Below are 22,490 nucleotides of genomic sequence, written 5' to 3' on the forward strand. Positions count from 1 at the left end.
ACTTTTGTAAACTTTCGAAATGAAAGCAACTTATGGGGAAGATGCCCAATCATATGACGTTGTTAAACACTGGCATCGCCAGTTCAAGTGTGGTCGGACATCTGTGGAAACAGCTACCATTCCTGGTCAACCCCATTTAGCCATTGATGAGGACAATATCCATCAAGTGGAGACCGCCATTTTGGCAGACCAACGTATAACTGTTCGCCAGTTAGCACAAGAAGTCAAGATCAGTGTAGGGTCTGTGGAAAAAATCATCCATGACAATTTGAACATGCATAAGGTGTCTGCACGATGGATTCCGAGGTTGCTCACACCTTTCCAAAAGCAGGAACGAGTCAATTGCTCAAAGGATCTTTTGGACATGTGCCAAACAAAACAGGCAAACTTTTTTGACAGACTTATCACACAGGATGAAAAATGGGTCCGTCACTATGATCCTGAGACTAAAGTTCAGTCGATGCAATGGAAGCATGTGGAGTCACCACCCCCTAAGAAGGCACGTGTCCAAGCTTCTGCAGGCAAGGTCACGGAGTAGTGATGATGATGACGCAAAATTAGGGCTTTTACAAGCGAGGTCGCCATAGTTGCATAAAACGACGGGTGAAGTGTGTAACTCTTGATGGTTCCTATGTGGAGAAAGACTAATACCTATGCCAAGTTTCATTCCACTAGGTCCATCGGAAGTGTGTCAGGGGAAATCTTAAAATGAACACCCCTCGTAGGTATTGATGATCTTGTTGCATTTAGATATGCTGCCATTGCTCACCTGTAGATATGGAACTATTTCCTAATATGGGACAGTGGCGTATTGCTTGTCTTCCAGAGAGATTTCACAGTGTGCCATGGAACGTACTGTATAACTTATTGAAAAGTTTCCCAAGGGTGGTTCGTGTGCTTAAGGAGTGATGGGTTACCATGCCAGGCTTCACTCTACAAAACCAACCACTCCTCTGTCGCCAGTTTTACGTAGGAAGGGATTCAGATCTATATTCGACGTTTTTATGGTAATTAAATGGAGTTACACAGGACGCTGAGGCAAACCGGCAGTGGAACGAAGATAATGCTTTTTGGCAGGTGCAAGTCTGCGTGGCAGTGGGGAGGACATTTTCAATAATCATTAATTGTTAGGTTTCCATGTTAATTTATTTTTAATTATTTCCATGAAATCATAGGAGTAATTCGTTGACGAGTTGTGTAAATTAGTTACGTTTACTAAATGTCAGCCTCCGCTTTGGGATTGACACTTTCGTGACATGTGGAATAATGACTCGAGTCAGTCAAATAACTTAAAGCAAACCGTCCTTCTAATCCAACATCTTTGATTATCACAAGCCTCGTTTAATGATTCCCATTCTTGTCTTCCTTTACGGTGCATCTCCTGAAAGCGTTCATACGACTGCAATGTTTACATCCATTTCAGCATCCGTTGAACTCAGTTACGATGTCTTATGACTCCGCGTGTTTGAAGTGAATTACATAGAATATTTCCTAACGAAACCGTGAGACATCGTGAGATACGCCAGTATGCGTGCCTTTTGCCAAACATTTACATGTTTGTAAAAGTGTTTTTAAACGATCAGTTTTGACAAGGTAAAATCTATCTGAAGGCATAATAGAAATATCTGACGATTTCATCTAAATTCATATCGCTTTAATCCATGTCAAATATACGACAGTCGTGATCTATAGCATATGCAGAGACAAGTGCGCACCTGTCAAACAGTTAACATTTCCACTGAAGCCTGTGTTCTTCAGGGACTATCCAAATATACCGACTCGACCGCTTAACAACATTACATCTACGAAATAGGTCGTCTAGCGATATTTCGCTGTACGTCAGTAAAGTTGCAACAACACACAGAGTCACTCTGTCTGGGGGCAGCGTGGTGTTGCTCACATTTCAGATGACACATTCAATAAAAGATGTCTGTCTTTGACATTCATAATAATTGTTGAAGGCTCCTTTTGAGTTGTTTTGATTCAGAGTGACCTATAAAATAACACCGGTTCTGTTAGTATCATGTGTTTGTTTACTGAAGTAGAAATAACATTTTGGTTTTTGGATTTTGTAAGTAGGTGGTGGAAAAGAAGGATTATCCAGGAATTATTAATATACAGGTATACATGTAACATATCAGTGGTCCATATTAACTTAGCAGATCGTAACAGAACATATGCCTTAATGATTAATTCCTTTTGTACAAAGCGAGTTTAGGATAAACATTGTTGTAAGTCTGTGCTAAAGTGCATGAGCGCGCATAGAATTCAGTGAAAAGAATGTCACAGAGGACCATATTGAAAAGCCGTCTTCGCACGTTCATCCTCAGACACAGCAGCTTGCCTTCGTCATATCATTGTCTTTTTCCAAGATCCTTACAACTTCGGTATCTTAATCGTAGACATTAATATAGGTTGAATTAAGCACGCGCCCTTCCTTTCAGAATCCGGAGCAATGAATTACAAACATATACATGATAAGAGTATCATACACTTTCCTTTTCACTTCAATTGCAATTTATGTACTTGCAATAAAATAAGGACAATCGATCTCATATGCTAAAACAGTTGGATCATTCAAATCAGAGCTCAACAGCTGGAATATGAGCTTTGAATTTTCAAACGATACAAATGTCCCTATAACATCCAATAAGAGCAATCATTCACACGGTTGTACTACACCTTTCCAAGACCATGAATGAAGATTGGCTAAAACCACGTGCTTATAATCCGCTTTTTGCATGGGACGCTCGTGATCTTCGCCTCGGCTGAACTGCTCAACTTCGCACAGACACTGACGTCCAATAACCAAACTGTCTTAGGTAGCCAAAAAGACCATTTCCGCCGGAAATTATGGATACAACGTCCAAGGGATGCTTATCCATGGTTTAGGCTTCCTTTAGACAGAAACCCGACAATAGGCTCTTCGGCAAACGAAATCTCAGACTAAAATTTGCAATTGTGAACACAAATAATTGGCTTGCAATACATAGACACATCAGTGAAGACGGTGGTGCGACTCCAGTCACACCCATCAAAGCACAGACGCATTGACTGGTGTAAAGAGCCCTCACCGGAACAAGTAGGATACACCTGATGGATGGACCGACAACGACCATTGTCCACTATGACACGGAATGTCTACAGTTATATTTACGTCACTTTTCTCACTAGATGAGAATTTTGTCTGGAATAGAAACTCGCACCGTTTCATGCCCTGATCTTCCGTTGCGATGGTTAATAGGAAGGCCGTCAATAAGATGGCCCATCAGTGTGGATAACCTTCTGCATAAGGTGCAATTCATGACACATGGAATACAATCAATAGACGACAGTGACCACTCGAGCTTTGTTCTTTTTTCTGTGATAGATTACAAGTGTGCCCGGCCCCTGCCTTACCATTGCCCACACTTACTGCTTTGTTTAGGTGAAAGGTAGCAGACAGCACGATGGAATACATTTTGTGACTTTATTAAACTGTAATACAAAATAGGATAAAATAATAATAATTATATGTTATGGAACTATTAGACATTTCTCATGTATTTATGATTATTTTTGCCATCTCAATAATTGAACATGTGTGGTTGTAAATGTTTCATGGTACTGTTGGATATTATCTTCAGCGCTTTGTTTTGATACTTGCATCTTCCGGCTTGGTTCCATAGTTAGTTTGCTTCAGGATTTCCCTACGTTAGGAAACACACTAAGTCTTTGTGTAGCTCCCCAGTCTATAGCAGTACCACTGCTGACCAGGACACGGTTGTTGTTCTCCACGAGGTCAGCACACACGATATGACCCTCTGCCAAATCCCTTGTCTTCACCGGTAGGGGTCGCGTGGCCGGTGTCATCGTCTTGCTCCTTGATGGTCATTCGAAACTCAGGTTTCGTTGATAAGTAAGTCCGGGGCATTTGTAATCTAGTACTGACTTACTCTGGTGGTATTGGGCTAAACTTATGAGCTAGTTGTTTATACTCCTTTTTTTCTAGTAACTCGTGGATAGCCAACTTTTCCGTGATTGTCTAGTTTAGGTCAAGTACCTACTTACGAATTGGGAGTCTTTTGGTCAAGTACTTTTTAATGATTGTGAGTCTAGAAACTACTTAAGTCAGTCAAGTACCGCGTTTTTTTTAAGGTTTGAAATCCCTTGCAGTCTAAGTGAATTTAGTTTACAAGGGTAGTTCAAGTGTTTCTCGTCTATTGTAATGTCCAAGATACTTATTTTAGGGATACACCCTCTGTGTTTAAATCTCCCTATTTAACCCAGCCAAGGTTATTCATTCATAAGAGTGTTTAGTTAATTAATCCGCAGGTGTTTATTGGTCGCAGCCGACTTAATTGGCTTTGTGTACATGTTGTCAATTACCTTGTCCTATGTTGATTTATCTACTTCTCGTTTTATTACTTATAATAATAAACCTGTGAACCTGTATGCTTGTGCACAGCTCCATGACAATAACACATCATATGCTCTATATATGCTCAAAGTCTCTCTATATGCATATACACTCAAAGAAATAGAGTTCTGAAATCGAAAAACATGTAGCATCCTCAGTGGAGGACGACAGTAGTATAGAATTTCAGAAAGGTGGTATGTGAAAATGGAACTAAGGACCTGAAGCAGTTCCTGTGTTATTCCTGCTATTCCTCAGCTAATTCTTCTACTCGAAACTTCTGCCATGGTTAAACATGTCATTTTCTAAATTTAGAACTGATTCTTTGTCACATTTGTAGGTTTTGTACACGCCTTAAAATATACAAACAACGTTTGGATTTCTGTTTTCAATGCGGCTTAACAATCAAAACATGTTTAGATGGATGTGAAGAATGAATGTAATCTTAAAACATTTAACATTGTTCTGCTCCTTTTGTTATCACCCTGTGTACAAGTGCAGCACCTCTAATATCGCCTGTGTGCACTTGTAGATGTTCCTGTTACCGATATGTCATTGCCCGTGCTTCATCAAAGCCACAGCGAGCTAGTTCATGAAAAACACACCGCAAATCAATGATCATTGAAGCCAACATAATTGTGACAGAGTTTTGAGATAAACCCTGGTATCTGCATCCCTCCATACACGCAGTCTCCGGGGATGTTGTAGGGTATGACATGTCACGTGGTATATAGTGTGAAGATACTTATTGTAGGACGATCCAGACACCTTGATTAGAGAGTCATACTGCCACAGGCCTCGAGGTAACTGTTCGAGAATGTATGCCACTTCTACATGTACCACGGGTTTATCTGCAAGAACAAGAGGCATGCGTTTACCTCTTCCTCAATTCTAAGACAAAATTAATTAACAGAAACGCGAATTGTCCACAGGCATACGTTTGGTGCTAATTGTGACGTGATTCAGGGAGAAGGGGTAATTTATGATGTCAAAGGATTAGATGGTACATCTACAGATTCCGAGTAACCCTTGATAGTATGGCATGGATGCAGCATGTCCACGCAAATATATCCTACATACATGTCAGTGCAAAATAGCTCCTTGAACACTGTGCTATTGTTGCAAAAGCCAACTTGTGACCTTGTTGATTATATGTTTTCTGGTCATGTTAACATGGATTCCCCATGCTGTCTATGTAATCATTAGCTGCATATATGTACTGCAAGTACCCTACACGAGGACAATATCACCACAAAGGTCTGTAGGCACCATTATATATTGTTTTTGGTGGGTTCACCAAAGCTTTAAACTTCTGGTGTATGTGTTGTTTGTTGCTTTCCTCCCACATTTAACGGACAAAGCGGGATATAAGTGGACTCCTGTTCAACGCTATATCCCAAGTAATTCACTTCTCCACATATACATTGTCTGTAATCTTGTAAAGAAAGGTTCGTCATTTTTTAAAATGCAACTTACGTGAGATTAGCACCTTTCAGTTTTGTACATAACGTGACATGATGTTTTGTGAAAATGATGTCAAAGACGTGTGACGCAAAAAGAAAACAATATTTGCTGGTTTTCAATGGCCCCCTTCAACAAAGCACCTGCAGCGCTATGGTGATCATAATTCCCATTCCTATAATTGTCGATCGCTTTGTGCAACAGGGACCTGAACCAGACTCGATGATTTGGAGACCGCCTTGCCATTATACTAGTTGTTTACCGACTGAATCATGGAGCCACATTTACTCATTTCATCTGCATTACATTTGAAGAAAACAAATTTTTACCATCTCTCGTTTACAATCCAGTAAACATATTTTAATCCGTTGCTCTGTCCGTAGGAAATAACGTGCAAAAGCACTTTTCAATTTGATCCGTTACAAGTGAACCAATAGAGTGGTCCTCCATTCTCAGGCCAGTTCTCCTCTAATCACAGCCCACTTTCATCAAATACACAAGCTCTTCATCTCCAGCGATTGCATCCGATCTTACTGCATTCCTAATGGTGTCAACTCTACAATGAAGGTCCTATCAGCACGTTTAGACCACGTTGATCACTAGAGACGGAAAAAAGCATTTGGGCTAGAGCTATATTAAAGATCTTTTCCACTCAATCCCTATTGATTGGTGAGATACAGTGTTTAAGATAGCTTGACCATGATGGTAGCTTGTGAGTGGACACTGTTCGTGACATCAGGGCGTGTCATATAACCATAAACTAGTCAACTTTCCGTTGACGTCGAGTAATATTCCATCAGGTCCAGCCCTATGTGTTTCACAACTTTTAAGGTACAATCAAGCATGTTCTTTCTACAAAGAGCGTCATACAACGCTTGTTAAGAAATTGTTTGATCAAGGTTACAACATTCAAGGTCTCAGTAAAGCTTTCCAAACATTTTAATGATAGACATGTGGAGGACATTTCCAAATTTGACTCATCAGTGACAAGAATATATCCGATACAATTCCCTTTTTTGACTTGTACCAGATATTCCATGTTTTTTTTCAGGTAAACAATTGACTTGGCCTAACATGTGTTTGTGGAAAGTGCAACCTGTACGCTCACCTTTTCTAGAACACCTGGTATCATCATTATTTGATAGTGTGTCCTTTTGAAATAGAACAGCGCTACATTCAGTGTTGCTAGCATCTACGGTGAGCTTGAATGGTTGATCGAACCTGGGTCCTGCCCGCTTTGATGACAACGAAGTTCTTAGGGTCTCATCAGCAACGTTGCATGGCCTAGTCCACACGATCGTCGTATTTTTTCTTCAAGAGTGCCGTAAAAAACAACATTACTTCTTTGTCCGTGGTTTGGAAATGTTCATGATGGCTTCCACGTTTGCTGTCTTAGACCCGACACTCCTCTCGCTGTCTATGCCGTCGTTGGTGCATGGCCCGAGGATGTAAGTCGTCTCTCACGTGGGCATTGATCTATCATTTCGGCACAGACACGGAACTGATTCTTAGGCTTTGGCATCACCACTCAGGGGGAACTCCGCTCTCCGTCGCTGGGCTCAGTCACTCCCTGTCACAAAATGGCGTCGATCTCCTGCTTCAGTAAGGCAGGTCTTGTAAGGGTTGAGACGGTAAGGATGCTACTTGACTGGCTTGGCGTCGCCCACGTACTCGTCCACGTCAACGTCTAACACCATGACGTTGGTAGTACCAGGAACATTCTGAAACAAGATCCTGATCTGCGATGACAGTCTTCAATTCTTCTCTTTTTTTTACTTTGAAGATGCCGTAGCTCGTTCTCTAAGTCAGACAGGACTTCACTGTTACTTAATTTGGCTTCCATAACTTCTTCACCACCGGAGGGTGACTACACAGGCCGGCTGTGTGGCACGTGTAGCTTGGTACGCCTGCAGCAAATTAACTTGACAATATATCTCTTTCCTGCCTCTATCTGGTGTAATGATAACATACCCTCCATCGTTAACCTTGCGTTTAACTGTGTATGGGCCAAAGAATTTAGCTTTGAGGGTGGACTTTTGGATGGGCAGATAGAGAAACACTTGGTCACCGGCTTTGAATTGCTTATCAGAAGCCTTGTTGTTAAAATGAACCTTCGCCTTTCACTGAACAGTAAACAAGTGTTGCTTAGCTAAATTGCTAGCTTACCAGAGCCTGTCTTTTATCTCAGCAACACAACCTAGCCACTTGCCTTTTACCAACTTCAAGGGGCCGTATGACCAGAGACCAACTCAAATGGGTAAATCGGTAAATTCCTGTCTAGCATCCCTACCAGCGAAAAACACATTTAGGGAACCTACATCCCAGTCCATCTAATGCTCCAAACAAACTCACCTCAACATTCTTTTGGCAACGTTCTAAAGCTCCTTGGGACTCAGGGTGATAGACACTGGACCTCACCTGATTTACCTCCATTAACAACATGACCTGTCTAACCTAGACATAAAATTCAACCCCTGATCTGACTGAATTGTGAAGTACTTAATGAGAGCCTTATGTAACGGTATAGACTCCAGGAACATCATATTAACGCACATCACCGTTAACAAGTACTGATTGCCCTGAGTAGTCTTTGGTAACGGACCAATAATGACCTTGGAGAAAGTCTCACCCACTGGCATTATTTTCAACATAACCTGATTGGGTTTTCATGATATATTGACAAACATGACAAAGCTTACAGGAATCTGCTATGTCACTGTACTTCCCTGGCGAGATATAATCAAAACTGACCTGCTCATAGGTCTTAGTCCTATCATGGTGAGCTTTTCTGCCTCGTCAAATACAGCTGATACACAGGTGTCAGATAAGTCAATTACCTCATCTAACTGTCTGATCTTGGACCTAGACCTAGAAGTGACACATGCCGGGAAAATGTATGGATTATCTGGACTAGCCTCTACTGGAAACTGGCTAACCACTAATGACTGATTACATCCACCTGAACAACACTTATCTGTTAAGTCATTGCCCAACAATACTTCTACACCTCACATTGGCAATACGTCCGATACGCCTACAATCACTTCACCAGTAACAAACTTGATCTATCTATACTTTTATAACGAGACAAACACAGCCCTTCCCTGTGCCACGAAGATTTGCAACATCACCAGTACTCAATTTGGGGACTGATGAGGTGAACATAAGTGATTGCCAAGCTCCCATGTCGCGATACACTGACAGCGTGCTTGAGAGATTCCTACTGAACACATCTCACACAAAACCACTCTGCACATATTTACCATAGCGACCAACTGGACCGACTATCAATCTACCCTCCATGCCTGCTGCAGTCTGAGCAAAGGCTATTGTCGACTGATTATCCCTTTTCTATTGGAAACAATCTACGACCAAGTGATTTCACATGCCACAATAACTACATCTATGCTTGGGTACTCTGGGAATAACACCCTGGCTGGAGACAAATTATTCTTGCTTCCATGTTGACTACCACAGGCTTGGCCATACTATCAAGATTCTGACTTTGACCACGATTGCCATAGCCATTAGTATGACTACCATGCGGACCACGATTGCAATTACTGAAATTACCATTACTGCAGAAACCTGCACTATAATGAGGAGAGCCTTCACCTGATGACTGAACCCTGTGAACAAGAACATTATTGTCTGACACCTCAGTGACCTCTGACAACTTCACAACTTTCTGATCTGACAAGAGAACTTTCAAACCAGGCACTATCCTGGACCTCTTCTAACACCTAACAATCTGTAACCTCATACTCCTTAACACACTCTGCAGTGGTCCACTTATCAATCAAATTGTCCTTCTTAGTAATAAACTCGGCATAACTTTCAGAACCTGCCTTCTTGACACCTCGAAATTGCTGACGATACGCTTCACTGGTCACCTCATAAGCCCTGAGAATGTTACTGCTTTAATGTATTGGTAATCCCTAGCGTGCACATCATCCAATGAGTTATATAGTTGCTTTGTCTTTATGAACAAGAATATGCCAATAGTCCCCAAGCCATTGTAACTCACCCACTATCCTTTCAAACTGCCTGAAGAAACTTTCTAGATCAGACTCATCAATGTTAGGTAGGTAACGATAATAATCATTTATTTTAATCCTGTCACCAACTTGACTCCTACATTGTCCTATGTCCAACTGTCCTACCACTGAGGCGCAAATACAACCACTAAAAAACAGGTTTGGCCCAAAAACAATATGGACCCTCTTATCCTAAAACTAGAGCTGTCCCGGACGTGCCCAAAATAACACGGATCCTTCCAAAGAGCCGTGCTCCATTGATCAGGGGTGTCATTAAACAAGAATAACGTAAAAATAAAAACGTGTCAATAGATTCAAAGGTTTATTACTGTCAGTTAATTGTATCAAAGGACGTCAGATATAAAACCCAGTCTATACTGACAATGATTGCTGATATAGTGAATGAGAACAAATACACAAACGGCTTACCTAAGCATCTGTTTAACTGTAATAAACTACAGAGTAGCTAAAACATTACTTTGACAAGATCCATAATTAACACCTGAGTTAATTAACTCAACAATCTAATGAGTAAATAGCCTCGGCTTGGTTAAATAACGGGAAATGAACACAGTGGGCGTATCCCTAAAATAAGTCACTTTGACAATAAAATACTGAGAATGACTGAATATCAAACTCGTCAAAATACTTTTGACTGAGCTAGGAAATACTAAAATTCCCCAAACAACGGGAATGTTACTTAATCCACAGTTCAATACAATCAGAGTAGGTCAATACTGGATCAAAACTGCCCTGTAATCGCTTACTTACAAAACCTTTTTGGGGCGACCACCCACTAGTGTACCAACTGAAAAACGTCCTTACAAATCCTGGGGGTAAAGATCCTGACACAATTTATATAGACCGTGCGCGGACCTCGGAGACAGTCGGGAAATAGAATAGTCTGGGGCGCTTAGCCGAAGTGTTTTTCTTCACATGGGGGAAAACATGAATAGCAAATTAACTACTATATCCACCTGGAAAAGTAAGTATCAAAATAAAGGCACTGAACATAAACCGATTAACGGTATTATTTAAGAATTACAACAAGCTATGTAAATTATTGAGGAGGCAAAACTATCATCAATAGACGAGAAATATCTGAACGTGCATGTCAATGTCAGTTTCTTAACTTAATGGGATTACGTTATACTCTTCGTGATCTTATTTCATGACCCATTATCTCTGATATTCATGCTTTAGCAATATACAACATGTTTTTTCAAATGAACACGTGCTTGCAGTCCTCAATGAAGCTTTCCCATGTATTGCAGGGAGCTGTAGCTTTGTTCATAAGACATAAACGCATGTTGATGCTATTAAACTTATACTGTAGCGGTGTTATATGTCATTTGTCATTCAACGACAGTGAGTTGCCGTAGGTTTCTTACTTTTTGAAGTGGTCTAATGGATGGTGAGTTACCGTATACATGTATATCTTACTGTCAAGTTGTCGAACGACGGTGAGTGATCTGAAGAGGCAATCGGTTGCACATAGCAAATGCAGTGAGACTAGAACACAAGCATCATATTTCCGGTACATTTATTTCGCCTCACATTCATGTTCGAAATTTCCGTGGTGATAGATTAATGGAACAAAAACCTCGACATTAGACATAACGAGCGGTAATGGCTGACGAGCATACGGTATCCATGCTTGACTCAGCATTGTACGACATTATTACCTTTGTTCCCGCGAGACATATGGCTGTGACATTTGTTAAACTCTTCAGAGTGGCTCTGGTGTGTAAGTCAATGGTGTGTAATTCTTTCCCAAAGATGTTGTGAAGATGTCTAACGTTACTGGGGATGTTGTGAACCTGTCCAACGTTATTGGGGATGTTGTGAAGCTGTCCAACGTTATTGGGGATGTTGTGAAGCTGTCCAACGTTATTGGGGATGTCGTGAAAATGTCTAACGTTATTGGGTGAGTGGGTGAGTTGGGTTTTACGCTGCTTTAAACAGTATTCCAGTCATATCGCGGCGTGTCAGCTTAATGTGGGAGGAAAGCCCGAAGTAATGCAGGTCGCAGACGTTTACCACTTTGGTGAAACCCACGAGCACGGGTATGGTGCTGACAACCTAGAAACACAATCGGGCGAACCGGGATTCGAACCAACAATCATAGGTTTCTGGCGTGCCAAGGGACGCAACTCTGCACAGCGAATCGCGGCATCTTAGACGACTGGGCGACCCGTGCCCCCGGGGATGTCGCGAAGACGTCAAACGTTATTGGGAATTTTGTGAAGATGTCTAACATTATTGGGGAGGTCGTGAAGACGTGTAACGTTATTGGGGATATCGTGAAGATATCCATCGTTATTGGGGATGTCGTGAAGATGTCTAACGATATGAGGGATGTTGTGAAGCTGTCAAACGTTACTGGGGATGTCGTGAAAATGTCTAACGTTATTGGGGATGTTGTGAAGATGTCTAACGTTATTTGGGATGTCGTGAAAATGTCTAACGTTATTGGGGATGTTGTGAAGATGTCTAACGTTATTGGGGATGTCGTGAAAATGGCTAACGTTATTGGGGATGTCGTGAAGATGTCTAACGTTGTTGGGGGTGACGTGAAGGTATCTAACGTTATTAGGGATGTCGTGAAGATGTCTTACGTTATTGGAGATGTTGTGAAGATGTGTAACGTTATTGGGGATTCTGCCCTGATAATTTTTTTGCTCAAAAGAATTCATGTATGTCTTTTCATATTTTTATCGTGCCATCTTTGTGATTAGCCCCGTTATTGGGGATGTCGTGAAGATGCCTAAGGTTATTTGGGATGTCGTGAAGATGTCTAACGTTATTAGGGATGTTGTTAAGATATCTAACGTTATTGGGGATGTCGTTAAGATGTCTAACGTTAATGGGGATGTCGTGAAGATGTCTACCGTTATTGGGGATGTCGTGAAGATGTCTAACGTTATTGGGGATGTTGTTAAGGTGTCTAACGTTATTGGAGATGTCGTTAAGATGTCTAACGTTACTGGCGATGTCGTGAAGATGTCTAACGTTACTGGGGATGTTGTGAAGATGTCTAACGTTATTGGGGATGTTGTGAAGTTGTCTAACGTTATCCGGGATTCTGCTCGAAAGAATTCATGTATGTCTTTTCATATTTTTATCGTGCCATCTTTGTGATTAGCCCCAATATAACATTTAATTAGTAGATCAGCATTGCGTTAGGGTAGCCATGACATCATTGTCCATAAGAACAAAACGTCTACGTGTAGGATATATGTAGGATTGTGCCGAAAGTCACTCAAATGTATGTATGTTAAACAATTTGACCTGACAATATGGTCAAGCATTTCGTGTTACTTCTCCATGTTGGACTTTTTGTCAGTGGCTGGGAAGTCCCCGTGACGTCAATAGGAAAAAGTCCAGCCGAAGTTGTCGGAGCTTTTGTAGGATCTGCAACAGTGTATCTGAACTTAAATTAAATTTGAACTTTAGTTGTAAAGATTAATCTTAATTAAGAACGTTTGAAAATCTAGACATCAGTTTAGAATGTATCAGCTTGTTTCAGAATGTTAATAAACCACACATGGCCCAGTATTGTCTGGCACCATTACTTAACAATCAGGATATTAAGGAACATATGTTAGTATTGATTAGGCACCAGAAATAGACACTTCGAATGTTACTCATGTTTTAGACATGCACACATGTCACAGTAGGTGCATCAACGGTCTTGCCAGCTGATACCACATAAGGAGACACCCACATTCACACGTCTCCCTGAGGGATAAATCGATGGTATGTGTAGGAAGGAAACACGGACATACATCATTTGAAATATGAGTTGATGCATCTCTGTCTCGACAGATATCATACAGCCGCTCGTCCTGTGTCCTATCATGTTAAAAAGGACTGATACCCCTGTAATGGACCAATTTTTTATCTAGTGGAATGTTAGGTATTTATAGTAGCTAAGAAACGCCGCCGTTTGATAAGCAATCAGATTCACATTTCAGTGGTTGTTATTTCAGCAAGGTATATGTGCAGAAGATGGTTGAACCCCGATGCCCTAATGGTGATCAGTCTGTTTACCAATATATGCCCGTGTTGATAGATTATGTTATTTTACTGTCAGAAATGGCACTACAGGGTCGGCAAATCCTAGCTAGTCTGGGTCAGTGGGGTGGATTTTGATTAACGACCGCACTGATGAGTTGTCTGCCGGGCACAATGTTCGTAGAGGTCGGAAGGTCGTTTTGAGACTACTGTACTAGGTTACCTGTGTTTACGTATGGAAAAGGCCTGCTCCAGATATGCCCCAACTGCTTGAGAGTATTTGAAGATTCTTGTTTGCACAGAACACAGATACTATTTAGACCTCGAAGCGTTAAATTGTGGGAAGATTCTATGATTAGTACCACATGCACACGTTGACATTTCCACACCTCCATGTCATTTATAGTGAAAATACGAACCAGCATGATATGTACATATCTGTTGCATGTATAGGAACAAGAACAAAACTTGAACTGACAACGTCTATCCGATCAATGTGTGAATGTGTTTTACAATAACAAATTCAATCATGAACCTTTTGGGGAAATTCGTAACAAAGACATTCCATCAAGCACCACTGTTTACGTTCGCATCCTCAAAATCATGTGCGGTAGGTTGGGTCAATACAATGCAACGTTCCCTTCTGGGGAGAACGCTGAGAATAACTGCACAAATATTCGAAATGCACGAAATATTCACTCACTCTGAATAGAGGACAAATCTTGCGCTACGTGTCTAAACCTAAATATCACGTAATTGAATACCACTAAACTCTAAATCTGTTTTAAGAGAGAAACATGATCATAATTCAAATTGTTAATGCTTCTTATCAATTAAACAACATTGCTGATATTTATTTATAAACTTTCTTAGCATTTTACAAGATCCATAAACCAACTGTGTCGTAATGAACAACGTCTGTTCCCTTTGAGATTATACAATGCGTGGTCAACTGACATGGGGACACATGATTATTGATGATCTTGTTGCATTTAGATGTGCGTGTCATTGCGTACCTGTAGGTATGGAACTATTCCTTACATGGGGCAGTGACTGATCGCTTGTTATTTCAGGGAGATTTGCCAGTATGACATGGAACGCGTTGTAACTTATTGAAAAGCTTCCCAAGTGTGGGCCGTGTTCAATCCCTCAAAACAATGCTCAAGGAGTGACGGGTAACCATGCTAGACTTCACTCTACAAAAGCAACAACTCCTGTGTCGCCAATATACATAGGAAGAAATTCAGATCAATACTGGACATTTTTATGGTCATCAAATGGAGTATACAGGACGCTGAGACAAACCGACACTGGAATGAAGATGATGCTTTTGGGCATCTGCAAGTCTGCGTGGCAGTGGTGAGGCCATTTTCAATAATCATTTTAGTGTTAGGTTTCCATGTTAATTTATTTCGTGCTGTTTTAAAATGGTTGCTCCATCACATACTGAAGTGACACGTTTCACGTGTTCTCGGATACAAGAATTGTATAAATTAGTTGCATTTACTAAATGTCAGCCTGCGCTTTGTGCTTGAGACTTTCGTGACATGGAGAACAGTCACTAGAGTCAGTCAAATAACTTAACGCACACCGCCCTTCTAATATAATAAGATTCATTGTCACAAGCATAGTGATGTCTATTATAACAACCATATGATTGACTTCCTTTACGGTGCATCTCCTCAAAGTGTTCATCCATTTCTACATCCTTTCAATGCATATACTCTGTTTTATGATTCCTCGTGTTGGAAATGAATGACGTAGAATTAATATCTAATGAAACCGTGAGACATAGTGAGAAGCCAGTTTGCATGATTTTTACCTAAGCTATGAAAGTTTGTAAAAGTTCTCATCAACCAAAGTTTTTTTTTTTAAAATCCGTCTTACCAATTGAGCAACATAAAGCCTCCATGAAGGCATAATAGAAATATCTAAATTTATATCTCTTGAACCAATGCCAGATATACGACAATCGTTCCCTATAGAAAATGCAAAGACAAGAGTGCAGCTGTCAGTTACCATTTCCATTGAAGCTTGTGATATTCAGGGATTGTCCAAATATACCGACTCGACCACCTAACAACGTTACTTCTGGGAATAATTGTTAGGTCGTCTAGCGATATTTCGCAGTACCCCAGGAAAGGTGCAACAACACATCGTGTTGCGGGCAGCAGGGTGTTGCTTACATTTCAGATGATACATTCCCAAAAAGATGTCTGTCTTTGACATTCATAATGCTTCTTGAAGGCTCCTTTTGAGTTGTTTTGATTCCCGAATGACTTATAAAATAACGCTGGTTCTGTTAGTATCATGTGTTTGTTTGTGTAGAAATGCGATTGTAAGTTTGGATTTGACGTAAGTAGATGGTGAAAAAGAAAGAATACCAAGGAATTATCCATGAATACACGTAACATGAACATTTGCCCTTTGATGCCTGATCTCTTTTTCACAAAGTGAGTTTAGAACTAACAGTCTTGTAAGTCTGCGGTTAAGTACACGAGCGCTAAGACGACTCAGTGGAGATCACTTTACAAGTCTCAATCATTCCTATTTTATTGCCTCGACAATATTTGCCTGAATGGTAAATAGAACCAGATATTCATTTCAGACATTTTAAAAAGTTTCCTTCTTCTGAAATAAAAACATAATGAATTGTGTCAGGGAAAGTACGGCATGGCTATAAATAGCTACCAATGAAACTGCAGATCCAGCAGATCGAATCTGACGTACAACAGTATACCCGGCATCTATATTATGATCATGTGCATTCATCATGTGGAACCTTATTCCGAAAGTGCAGGAAAATTCCACTTTTGTTATATTCCACTACTTTCGGGGTTATATATAGCATCTGATTTCGTTAAACGGCAAAGTGAAATCTCACAAATGAAGTAACAATTAACGAACATAAATAAGACACGGGTTGACAAGTTACATTCTGAAACATACAATAAAAAATGGACAGCCGTCTATGTACGTTCCTCCTCAGGCACAGCATCCTGCCTCCTGATATTTTAATTTATTGATAGCTTCGATATCTGAACTGTAGACATGTGTCAAGGTTGAATAAAGCGTACTTCCTTTTTGAATACGGAGCAAACATCCGGAATTATAAACATCTATTTAGTACAGATTCATTACATCATATACGCGTTTATTTCCATTTAATTATTAGCAAAAGATGTAGTTGCAGTAAACATACGGACAATCAGCTTCCTATGTGAATGCAACTGGATCAGTCAATCAGAGGTAAGAAGCTTGAAATGAAGTTATCTTTGGAATTTCTAAACGATGCGTGGGTCCTCGTGACACCCCAAAACAGCCATCATTGACATGGTTTTACTTTATTTGCAAGACAATTATTCACCGCAACGAGCTGTACTTTTCTATTGCTGAAGACTGTATTAGACCACGTGCTTATAACCCGCGTTTTGAACGTGAAGTTTGTGATCTTCGCCTTACTTTAACCCGGTGTCATGGCAGCCGTCAGAACCGTATACACGTTGGAGTCATATGTTTCTTTTAAGGAGGGAATGATTTAACACTTCATATTTGTTAATGACAGTTTATAAGCAGGAGAAAACACTTTTCCTCGGATTTGGTTGAAAACGTTAACCCTCGGCGTCCTGCAAAAGAAAAATTGTGGTGACCGTCATACGATAGGGTCATGAAACTTGAACTTTAATCCAACCGGCAGATTACTTTGAACACAAGCCGTGTCGTGCAATAACACTGACGTGCTACAACCAAGCTACCTTATATGGCCCAAAAGACCATTCGGCCCGGAAATTGCGGATGCAACATCCGAGGGACACTCATCCATGGTTCCGGCTTTCTTCAGAAAGAAACTCGACAAGAGGCACTTCGACGAGCAAAATCTAAGACCAAAATTTGCAATTGTGAACACATATTATTGGCTTGCAAATACATAGACACATCAGTGAAGACGGTGATGCAACCCCAGTCCCATCCATCAAAGCACAGACGCATTGATTGGTGTGAAGAGCCCTCACTGAAACAAGTAGGATACACCTGATGGATGGGACGGCAACGATCATTGTCCACTATGACACAGAATGTCTACTGTTATCATATTTACATCACTTTTATCATCAACAGAGAATTTTGCCTGGAAAGGCAACTCGCTCCTATTTCAGGCCCGTTTGTGTTTCATGATCTTCCTTTGTGATCATTTAATGAAGGCCGGCACTAAGATGTACCTTTAGTGGGGATAACTGGCTGTTGTACGTGCTTACTGATTACATATGGAATACAATCAATAGATGACAGAAGCCACTCGGGCTTTGTCCTTTTTTCTGTGATAGATTACAAGTGTGCTCGGCACCTGGTATTCCATTGCCCACACTTACTGTTTTGTTTAAGTGAAATGTAACAGATTGCACGGCGCATTAAATTCTAAAACTGTAATACCAAATAAGATAAACTGTTAAGATATAACATGATTTACTGAGGTTGAATGATTACAAAGTTGACCAAACGAACTGAACTGAAACAAAGACTTTATTCCATGTCGGAAATGAGAGGGAATACACACTGTCAACAGCTTTATACCTTGAATATTGCCACAGAACGCGTGTGGGTTGTTTATACTTACTTATTCTCAGTAAACTCATTTAACATTTCTTGTACTGAACTATAATGAATAAGTTTTCTAACAGCTATGAATGAAACTCAGCTATGAATAAAACAAGTGTGCGTTTTATATATTTAGTCTTTTCACAGTTAACTTAATGAACACCATGACAGTAATGACCATGTGTTGTTACAACAGGTAGTGTTTTTGTTTAGTATTAACGAGACGGTCACGCCTATACTAACGTTGTTTTGATTACAGTGTTGACCAACTGTTCCATCAACCAGGCTAGATGTGCACATGTGCATGTGATTTTTTAACCATTCTTTTTAATACACTCTTTGACATTTTTATATTGATATTAACAACCATGAATAAAGTGGTTTCATAAAATATGCCTAACAGACTACTTGTTAAATCAAGGAATAAATGTACAGCCTGAAAACTGATTATGTATCTTCCCTGCGTGAATCAGGCATTATATATATTCCCTGTGACATATATGCATATGGACGATTTCATATGTAGAAAAAATGGAGAAATCTGATTTTGTAAACCTCTTCAGGTGCACAGACCTACATCAAAAGACATGTAACATCCTCAGTGGAGGACGATAGTGGTATTAAATTTCTGAAAGCTGGTATGTGAAAATGGATCTAAGGAACGCGCAGCAGTTCCTTGGACAAAAAAAACCGTCTGATCTATACTCAACAACAAAAGTTCCTGTGACACCAATATTTTAGTGTATTTTTCAAACAAGTAAAGTTTGGTTTTCAGTATTGAAATACATGTATGGAATCAAATCACAAAAACGCAACTGCTACAGAAAAGCATGCATTCCATGCAAAAGTTGACTTTTATGCAAGCCCTATGCACTTCACTACCCAAGAATTGGTATTACAAAAACATGTGCGTTAACGGGATTCCATATGCATTGTTCAGCATCGTACTGACAACAACCACCCAGAAAAACAACAAAATAACGCAATTATTCAACATTACGAAATGCCACGCTTGTCCGAAAATGAGCGTCTGCGAGCCATTGGTAGGCTTGAAGCAGGATCGAGTCAACGCGATGTTGCAAGACAATATAACGTCCACAGAAACGCCATTTGGTGTTCATGGCAACGTTGGCAACAGACGAATGTAGTCAGAGACCATCCTCGAAGTGGCAGACCACGCGTAACCAATAATCGACAAGACAACTGGATTCGAACAACACAACTACGAAATCGATTCAAGCCAGCAACAGTGACTGCAAGAAGCATCCCTTGCCTTGACCGAATATCTTAACAAACCGTATGTCGTCGCCTAAGATGTGCAGGGATTGTCGCCAGAAGACCCGCCAGACGTCCCATTTTGACAGGAAACCAGTGTCTACGCTGGGACAAGTTTATTCACTGACGTTTTCACCTCAGCCACAGTGCGGGACGGATTCGAGTGTACCGACGCCGAGGTGAACGTTACGTCAATCATTCTGTCATGGAAGAAGATCGGTTCGGGGTCGGCAGCGTTATGGTATGGGGTAGGATTATAGCAAGACAGAGGACCAGTTTGATAGTGGTAGAGGGAAATCTCAATGGACAGCGCTACCGCGACGAGATCATCGGCCCTGTTGTTCTACCGTTTTTGCGTCGTCATGGCCGAGGCATAACCTTTCCACATGACAACGCCCGGCCTCATATTGCTCGACTTGTTCAGGATTCTCTTCAACAAAAAACGTGAATGTCATCCCCTAGCCGGCTCGCTCCCCTGATCTCTCACCTATCGAGTACATGTGGGATGAGATAGATCGGTTCCTTCGACGTCAACCACGTGTTCCACAGACAGTCCAGGAACTTCAAAACATGCTCCAGCAGATATGGACAGATATCCCACAAGACTTTGTGCGACGCCTGGTCCATTCCATGAGACGAAGATGTGTTGCTTGCATCGCAACCAGAGGTGGACACACACGCTATTGATGTGAAAACTGACATTTTGGCATGCTCATGTTTTTTTAAATGAAATCACGCATTTTCTGAAGTCAGTATGGCAAATTAAACAATTTGAACACTTACAGGGGTCTTTTTATATGTTGCAAACTGAAATTGTTTCAGATTTGGTACAAAACATAACTTTGCATTAAATCTTATTCAATGTCGCAGGAACTTTTGTTGTTCAGTATTTATCCTTGGTCTGCTTTGCTCGATTAATGATGAGGTTGAAGGCAAATGAACGATTCAGATCAGTGTGTGTCCATCCCGGTTTTCCGGCCGCAATCGACATGGTATTGAATTATATCATTCAAAGTGCTATTCCGTGGCTACTTCTCCAACTCGAAACATGAGATATGGATAATACTGGCTCGATATAAAACATGTCATTTTCTAAATTTAGAGCAGATTCTTTGTCTCAATTGTAGCTTTCATTGTAGCTTATCAATCTAAATATATTTAGATAGATGTGTGAAATGAATGAAAACATTGAAACAACATTGATCCTGAAAGAAGTATCATGGTTGTGAGTAAACAGGCAATGTTTTCTTCCCTGGCATGCAAGAAGTAGCTATAGTATGCATCAATCAAATTAGAAGAAAACGTGAAACATCATCGATTAGTTAATAATTATAACCAATGAACAAAATATATTTGTATTTTTGAAGACAGTTCTGCATTTGGAGCTAAAGTTTTAATTGTTGGCGTATGTCTGTTGTCTTACAATACAATACAGAGATGAGTACTACATGATACTATATTGTGTTTGGTGTATTTGTGAAACTAAAGATTATAGAAGCATTTACAAATGTTGATTTCCCTCATGTACACGTTTTGAGTTCCATTTGCTCATTCCTTTCACAGTGAAATGATCCGCAGGCATACGTTTGGTGTTAATTAACTATGACGTGATTCAGGGAAGGGCGTAATTCATTAATTCAACGAAAGGAATAGCTACATCTACAGATTCCGAGTAACCCTTAATTCTATGACATATGCAGTATGACCACGCAAATACACCCTACGTACATATCAGGGCAAAATAGCGCCTTGAACACTGTGCTGTTGTTGTAAAAGCCAACTTGGTTGGTTACAGTGTGTGACCTTGTTGATTGTATGTCTCTGACCATGCTGACATGGACTCACGTGACGACAGCCTTCTTATGTACAGTAAATACATACGTCTTTTGGCAGTGCCAGCACTGAGTTTGATGCTTTGTGTTTCGGCATTCCTCCCAGATTTATCGGAACTAGCCGCGATATGACTGCACTCCTGTTCCACCTTATAGCTCAACTCCCTCACTTCTCTACATAAACATTTTCTGTCATTTTGTATAGAATGGCTCGTTATTTTCATAAATAAACTTTTTATGAGACGACTGCCTTTCAGCTTTGTTCATAACATTATGTAATATGTTTTCGTAAACATTGTGTAAAGACATGAAACGCAAACACAAATATTGTTTAACGGTTGCCCAGGGGCCTGTTCCACAAAGCGATCGTAGCGTTTAAGTGATCGTAACTCCCGTACTTTAACATAAACGTACGACAGTCATAGCTCTACGATCGGTTTGTGCAACTGGGCCCTGGACCAGACTCTATTACTTGCAGACTTCCTTACTATTTTCTATTTGTTTACTGACTGAATTGTAGAGCCTCATTTACTCATTCCATCTGCAGTTCAGGCATATGATTACATAGTTTACTATCCCTGTTTAACAATATAGTACACATCTTTTAATCCTTGATGCTGTCGATAGCAAAATAATTGCAGGAGCCCTTTTCAATTTGATCCATTACAAGTGAATCTCAATGGCCCCCTCCATTCACAGGCCAGTTCTCCTCTAATCACAGCCCACTTTCATCAAATACACAAGCTCCTCATCTCCAGCGATCGCATCATATCGTACTGCATTCCTAACGATGTCTACCCCAAGATGAAGCACCCATTAGGACGTTTAGATCACGTTAATGACTAGAGACGGAACAAAGCATTTGGGCTAGAGCTA

The 22,490-nt window shown here is 40.5% G+C and overlaps 1 protein-coding gene across 1 annotated transcript in view; it reads left to right on the forward strand.

The window, feature by feature from the left end:
- Nucleotides 1-15,234: 15,234 nt before the first annotated feature.
- LOC139470895 (G-protein coupled receptor dmsr-1-like) overlaps nucleotides 15,235-22,490 on the forward strand; it is a 126,974-nt gene continuing 119,718 nt past the window's right edge. Inside the window, exon 1 of the mRNA XM_071253220.1 lies at nucleotides 15,235-15,270. Within this exon, the coding sequence (XP_071109321.1) occupies nucleotides 15,236-15,270 (35 nt within the window). The 5' untranslated portion in view covers nucleotide 15,235. The remainder of the gene's footprint in view (nucleotides 15,271-22,490) is intronic.

The sequence above is a fragment of the Haliotis cracherodii genome, unplaced genomic scaffold (assembly GCF_022045235.1).
Source record: "Haliotis cracherodii isolate W230 unplaced genomic scaffold, xgHalCrac1.p SCAF_21, whole genome shotgun sequence".
Classification (NCBI taxonomy): Eukaryota; Metazoa; Mollusca; class Gastropoda; order Lepetellida; family Haliotidae; genus Haliotis; species Haliotis cracherodii.